At 33.9% G+C, this 7,888-nt stretch overlaps 1 protein-coding gene across 1 annotated transcript; it reads right to left on the bottom strand.

The window, feature by feature from the left end:
* Window positions 1-6,756: 6,756 nt before the first annotated feature.
* On the bottom strand, window positions 6,757-7,888 carry LOC125251516 (leucine-rich repeat-containing protein 30). Its single transcript, XM_048164542.1, has one exon. It carries the CDS (start codon window positions 7,802-7,804, stop codon window positions 6,872-6,874), a length of 933 nt encoding a protein of 310 aa, XP_048020499.1. The 5' UTR covers window positions 7,805-7,888; the 3' UTR covers window positions 6,757-6,871.

Raw genomic sequence — 7,888 nt, 5'->3', positions numbered from 1 at the left:
ACACACACACAACTCTCCGTCATCTTGTGTTAAAGACTCCTGTTTTCAGACAGCATGAGGGTTTGTAGGTTCCGGCACATAATTGGTGTCAGGGGACAAACAAAATGTTGGTTGGACTGAAATCAGATCATGTCATTGTGGCGCAAACAAACAATGTCACTCTATAAAGTCAGTCAACAATAGAGATATGGGCGGAAAAAAAAGAGGAAATGATGGGATTTTACTGCCATAAAACAAGCCAATAAAAACTACTAACACAAAACAGCCAAAAACAGGAAACTAATGTGCAATCATGAAGCCTATTCAACTGAGAATAGCCTCAAATATGGTATGACTGATATAGGAAATAAAAATGCAATCTTCTTTCGGATCCAGCAGTGACTGTAATGGCATTTTCTTTTATGAGATTAAGCTACAATAATCCTGAGACGTTATTAAGATAATACTCCCAAGTTACCGTGACAGGATCAGCGCAATCTGAAGACTTTCATGTAAAATTCACAAACAGGCGGCACTCCATGATAAAGACTCAGAAGCGATTACAGCCATTATTCTTTGTTGCATCGTCGTTCAGCAAAACAAGACAACAAAGAAACAAAACCACACAAAAAAGTGTTGCGGTGAAATGGCTGCTTGTGATTGGCAGCTTTCCTGGTCGGTTGACGAGGCGTCATAACGGCGAATAATTTGTAAGACCTCCCGCGGACTCCTGCGGAGAAACGCTCTGTTTCGCAAAATGTCACACATTCGTCACTGACATAGTAACTGCTGCGCCGTAAAGCTGTTCAGGAGACACTCGAATCACTCATAACAACCCAGAAATGTTTTAAAAAGCCCATATTATGCTTTGATGTTGTTTTTGTTCTCAGGTTGATTATTTTCCTCATATTCTCCATTGTTGCAGCTCCTCTCTTCCCAGTCTGTCAGTAACGCTCTGTTTAATTCCTGTTTCCATGAAGCCCCTCCTTCTGAAAAGCACAATGTGCTCTGATTGGTTGGCTGGAGCGGTGTGTTGTGATTGGTGTTTGGGAAATGTCCCGCCCCTTACCATGACTGCCAGTTTCAACACACTACTAACTAACTCAACCAGGCCCCGCCCCTTTATTCTGCGCATAAATTATTAAAATGAGGAATATTGTGAAGAAAACTCAAGATGGAGTTCAGAAACACTGATATAGAGGATTTTAAAAACACAGAATCATAAAAAATAAAGGTTCTTTATTGGCAATGATGGTTCCATAGAATCTTTCCATTGCACAAAAGCTTCTTTATAGTGAAAAAAGGTTCTTCACACTAATAAAAAATGGTTCTTTTAAGAACTGTTGACCCAAAATGGTTCCCAAAATGAAGTGGAAGTGAATGTGCTCGTATGTCACTCACATCTGTTTTCACGCCACATACATTAACTTGATTGAATTCTTAAAACGTGTCCTGATAATTAGCTTTCCCGAGGCTAACTCAACACTCTCCTCCACTGACCTTCCTCAAAGGTCTCAGCATCATTACTTGATTAGCTGATTGGTGGCCATGTTTAATATTTTGTTATCGTGTCGCGCTGATTAAATATGCCACGCTGACCGTGGCTGTGATGGAGCCCTTGAGCCCAATATTAGAGAAACGCACGGAGACGGAGCAAGGTGAGACTCCTGTTAAAGGACGGAGCCTCGCTTCTCCTTCAAACTACAACCACCAGAAGAAACTGAAGCTGTTAGAGATGATGTATTTTTGAGGTTACACCCATAGAGGGAGCTGCTGTTCCTCAAACACATCAGAGTTGCAATTTAAATCAATTTTATTGGAAAGGTGAAATTACTTTTGTGAGGAATTTGATTATACTTAATCAATATAATTTTATTCCAGTGTGTGAATATACGGTCACACAGAAGGTTATCTGGACACGCAAGTCACACTTAAAAATATCTAAATGTTTTTTTTTTGCAAGGTGAATTTGATTTATATTTACATCTCGTGTAGTTTTGTGCTGCAAAAACATTTTAATTATTTTTTCAGTGTGTGAATACAGTGTACAGCCGTCCCAAGAAGTTATTTGGACGCATAAATCACACTTAAAAATATCTTAACATTATTGGATCAAACAACAAATGGTCAAAGCAAGTGTGGTTTATTTTAAATAACAGTAATACAATCCCTTAATGCAACAACTGTAGAGTAAACTTACACATCTCGACTTATGTATTAGTTATATAAAGATGTATGTATGCAATTATGTATTAGACATGTATTGTTTTCATCCATAATTAAGACATTGCACATATGTATTTCTTTTGATTTGTTGTTGTTGTTATTTGTTTGTTTGTTTTGCTGGTCTTGTTTTATTTTATTTTTTATTCGTTTTTTTGTTTCGATTTTTATTTTACATTTTTTATTCTTTACTTATATTTTTAAAACATTTATTTATTTATTTATTTATTTATTTTGTTTCCAGTTGCTGTAGTTATTAAAATAAAAAAGGTAGAAAAAAGAGCAAGAGCTAGATGTTTTTATATATTTGCATGTAAATTATTTTTGAATAAAATAATTTGATATAATTTTATATATTTTGTATTTTGTAAATAGATTTTTATTTTATTTTATTTTATTTTATTTTATTTTATTTTTTTTTATTTTATTTAATTTTTTTATTTGTTTTATTTCCAGTTGCTGTAGACACTGTTAAAATAAAAAAAAAGGGGGGAAAGAGCAAGAATGCAATGACATTCAGACATTTTTAAGATATATATGTAGATGTTTTTATATATTTGTATGTAAATATGCATTAGACATTTATTGTTTTTCCTCCATAATTAACATATTGCACATATATATTTCTGTTTATGTATTTTTTATGTTTTTTGTAGTTTGTTCATTTGTTTTGCTGGTCTTTTTTTATATATTTATTTTATTTTATTTCCAGTTGCTGTAGATATTGTTAAAATAAAAAAGGTAGAAAAAAGAGCAAGAATGCAATGACATTCAGACATTTTTTGAGATATATGTAGATGTTTTTATATATTTGTATGTAAATTATTTTTGTATGAAATAATTTTGTATAATTGATATATTTTGGAAATATATTTGTATTTTTTATATATTTTTTATTTTATTTTATTTACCACAATAGTTCTTAATTGCGGTAACATTATTAACATAAAAAAGGTAGAAAAAAGAGCAAGAGCAAGATGTTTTTATATATTTGCATGTTAATTATTTTTGAATAAAATAATTTTGTATAATTTTATATATTTTGTATTTTGTAAATATATATTATTTTATTTTATTTTGTTTTATTTTATTTTGTTTTATTTTATTTTATTTTATTTTATTTTATTTTATTTTATTTTATTTTATTTTATTTTATTTTATTTTATTTTATTTTATTTTATTTTATTTTATTTTATTTTATTTTATTTTATTTTATTTTATTTTATTTTATTTTATTTTATTTTATTTTCCAGTTGCTGTAGACACTGTTAAAATAAAAAAGGGGGGGAAAGAGCAAGAATGCAATGACATTCAGACATTTTTAGGATATATATGTAGATGTTTTTATATATTTGTATGTAAATTATTTTTGTATGAAATAATTTTGTATAATTGATATATTTTGGAAATATATTTGTATTTTTTATATATTTTTTATTTTATTTTATTTACCACAATAGTTCTTAATTGCTGTCACATTATTAAGATAAAAAAGGTAGAAAAAGAGCAAGAATGTAATGACATTCAGACGATTCCAAGTGTGATTTAAGTGTCCAAAAAACTTTTTAGGCCCACTGTAAACGTTTTATCTCTATCAGAACTTTGTCAGCTGAAGTTTTCTCAGTAGCTATTTTAATCATAACCACAACCACATTCACTGAGCGCTGGATGTTTTTCAATCAAAACAAAGTGTTTATTGTTTAATTAAAGCAGTCTGACTATTAAAATGCCTCTAGAGACGAGTCAATCTCTGTGACAGGAACAACAATCAGCGGTTGTGGAAACAATGTAGACAAGCATGCTTTTAATAACCGTGGCTCAGTCCAGATCATATTTACAATGGCATCTGTCAGCATAAGAGTGATGAAGAGCCATAAGAGAAGAGTTCGTCAGTAATAACCTGTGATATATCACACATAACCACTGCGTGTCAAATGTAGGTCTGGATGTTTGTAGTGACTTTGAGGCGTTTCTTGGTTGTTTTCAGCGTGACAGCTGTATTTACAGTCCATGATATTTTTTATTTATTTATTTATTTATTTTTTGATGCCTTTGCTATGTGTCTGTACGTGTTCATGGCAAAGTGACTTTATATTTACATCTCTTGTGTAATTTTATACTGCAAAATTCATTTTCCAGTTCAAGAATACAGTATATAACCAAATAAAGTTATTTGGACGCATAAATCACACTTAAAAATATCTAAACATTATTGGATCAAACAACAAATGGTCAAAGCAAGTGTGGTTTATTTTAAAGAACAGTAATACAATCCCTTAATGCAACAACTGTAGAGTAAACTTACACATCTCGACTTATTTGACTGGACGTTGTGTCTCAGTTTCATAATGTGTGTGTGTGACAGGTGAGGTCAGCAAACACAGCGACTAAGACTCAAAGCTTAAAGACGTCAGAAATAGCGCTGACCTGCTATAGCTGCTCGTCTGTGTGGATGTGTGACCGTATGTGCGGCTCTCCTCATGCTGACTGAGATCTCATCATAACCTGCTTGAATCAAGAGCGCAATTAAAAACTATTTACAATTGTCTTTTTTATGGTCTCGTCAGTAAATGATGCTCTTCCTCAGTGTTTCTGTCTTGTTTTCCAGCACAAATATCAAAACATTCTTAAATCAAGATACATTTACTGGAGAAGAGAAATGACTGAAGATATTAAGACTTGTTCTCTGAAAAACTGATCAAAATGAAGTGAGTTTGTGTTTAAAACGAGAACAAATATCTGACAATGGAGTCAGAAAAATAATCCTAATTCAAAGAGAAAACAAGAATATTTTTCTGACTCCACTGGCAGATATTTTACACCATTAATATGTCTTGTGCATCATCATCATCATTATTATTATTTTAAACAGCTAGTGACATTTGCATGACAAATAAATGCAACCTTTGTACAGTAAATTTAAAAGTCTTTTTAATGTCATTTTCAACAACAATGAAAACATTTACACATATAATATGACACCAGATTACACTGTCAGACACTTCATACACTGAAAAAAAATGGTGTAGTTTTTATTTTGAAACAATTTTCATTCAAAAATTGCTAGTAAATTTCACAAACAATTTTCACAAACAAAGAAACGGCAAGTAACACACTATTAAATATGAAATTTTGAAGTAGAAAAACTGAAATAGTATTTTCTTGTAAAACATACTTCAATAATCGTGTTTTTTTACATCTTCAAAAAATCTTTTTTTTACAGTGCACTGAGAAAAGGTTGGTGTAGGATTTACTTTGAAACAATTTTCACTCAGAAATGGCTCGTAAATTTCACAAATAATAACAAAGAAACTGCAAAAAAATAAATAAAAATAGTTTCCAACTCAGTGTTTCTGTCTTGTTTTCCAGCACAAATATTTAAACATTCTTAAATCAAGATACATTTACTGGAGAAGAGAAATGACTGAAGATATTAAGACTTGCCTTATGAAAAAATGTGTTTCCAGCCCTTACGGTTTAAAAATTTACAAGCATAAATGTGAGTGCAAATTTGGACAGATGGTGGCGCTAGAGAGATTGAATTAGAGACTCCAAATTTGGTGTGGTTAATGTTCAGACTGTCCTCTATCTGTGTGCCAAATTTCATAACTTTTTAACATATGGTTCTCAAGAAAGGAAGAAGAACACTAATGAATACAAGAGGTGCCTAGGCACCAATTTCGTGAAAATCGGACAAACAGTCTAGAAGGAGTTAGAAAAAGTAGGTTTTTGGGAAAACTCAAAATGGTGGAAAAATTTTTATGACGGAAAATGACGTTGTACAATTTAATCGTACAAACTTGAGCCAAAAAAATAATTTAGTTTCTAACCCTTATGGTTCAAAAGTTACTAGCATAAACATGAGTGCAAATTTGGACAGTTGGTGGCGCTAGAGGGATTGAATTAGAGAATAGAAAATTGGTGTGATTAATGTTTAGACTGTCCTCTATCTGTGGGCAAAATTTCATAACTTTTTAACATATGGTTCTCAAGAAATTAAGAACAATATCGAATACAACAGGTGCCTACGCACCAATATCTTACAATAAAATCTTGTTTTCCCTTTAAATTAAGCTTGTTTTTCTAATATCTTCTCTTGTTTTAAGCAAAAACTATTTTATATATATATATATATATATATATATATATATATATATATATATATATATATATATATATATATATATTTTTTTTTTTTTTTTTTTTTTTTTTTTTTTTTTACATAAAGCAAGACTCATTTTGCTTCTCCAGTAAATGTATCTTGATTTAAGAAGGTTTAAATATTTGTGCTGGAAAACAAGACAGAAACACTGATGAAGAACATCACTATAGAAAGACTGAAAAGGTATTTTCGGTCACACAGTTTAGGGTCCAATTTTCACTATTAACTAGTTGCTTATTAGCATGCTTATTACTAGGATATTGCATGTTTATTAGCACATTTAAATGCCTTATTCTGCATGACCATATTCTACATCCCATAATCCTAAACTTAACAACTATTAATAAGCAGTAATTAGGAGTTTATTGAGGCAAAGATTGTAGTTAATAGTGAGAACTGGACCCTAATCTAAAGTGTGACTGTATTTTCTTGTAAAACATTCCCCAATAATCTTTACTTTTTTCACAGTGTACTTACAGCATGCAATGCTTCGACTAACAGATATCTTCATGCAGGTTTGAGGTAGTTATAAAGACCTTTCAGACCTCCCTGCAGAACCTCCTTAATTGGCTTGACCAGCGGATTGTGGACTATATGCAGCCCCTTATCCAGAGGATGGCAAGCGAGCTTCTCCAGCCGCCTGAGCATATACATCTCATCAGGAACGCTCTGCAGGTCATTGAAGTCCACGTTCAGGAGCTCCAGGCCCGTCAGACGGCACAGCATCCTGGGAAGCGTGTGCAGCGAGTTCTGCTCCACGATCAGGATCTTCAGGTTCACCAGCTCCTGGATCTTGTCAGCGAGGTTCTCCAGACGATTGTTGGCCAGATGCAGGAAGACGAGGCTCCTCATGCTGTAGACGCAGGCCGGGATGTGCTGGATGCGGTTGTGGCTGAGGTTGAGCTTGGTGAGCTTGCGCATGTTGGACAGGCTGTTGGGAAGCGTGCTGATCTGGTTGTTGGCCAGACTCAGGACCTCCAGGTTGGTGCAGCTTCCGAGCTCCTCTGGAACGTCGCTCAAGCAGTTCCTGTGCGCGAAAAGCACGCGGAGATTGCTGAGCCGTCCGATCTCCGGCGGGAGCTCAACTAGTTCGTTCCCCCACAAGTTGAGGATCACAAGGTTCTCCAGATTCCCCAGGCCTGACGGCAGAAGCGACAGAGCGTTTAAGGAGATATTGAGTTTCTGGAGCTCTTGGAGCTCCCATAGTTCATCGGGCATCTCCTCCAGACCTCGCATGGCCAGGCTGAGCGTGCTGTAGCCCAAATGTCTGGTGGCATGTTTGCGGATCCGGTCGACCGAGGATAAATTTTCCACGTAACTGGTCTTCCGACGCAACGGCCTCTTTGAGTCCTCGGAGTTGGACTTCCGTCCGGAGGATCTTGGTGCGACGTCGCTGCTGCTCGTGTGCTGCTTTGAGATGTTTTGCCTCAAGAGAAACATCTTTCTGATAGAAGTCTGATAAGTGTGCCAACATGAAGCATTTGCACGTACTGTAAGTTCTCAAAGTTTCATCCCATGCTCTTG

Source organism: Megalobrama amblycephala, linkage group LG17 (genome assembly GCF_018812025.1).
Source record: "Megalobrama amblycephala isolate DHTTF-2021 linkage group LG17, ASM1881202v1, whole genome shotgun sequence".
Lineage (NCBI taxonomy): Eukaryota > Metazoa > Chordata > Actinopteri > Cypriniformes > Xenocyprididae > Megalobrama > Megalobrama amblycephala.
This window is presented reverse-complemented; position numbering and strand designations above follow the sequence as displayed.

What these genes read in the sequence shown, in the direction of transcription:
- LOC125251516 (XM_048164542.1), bottom strand. Translation starts at nt 7,804, where the DNA reads ATGTTTCTCTTGAGGCAAAACATCTCAAAGCAGCACACGAGCAGCAGC.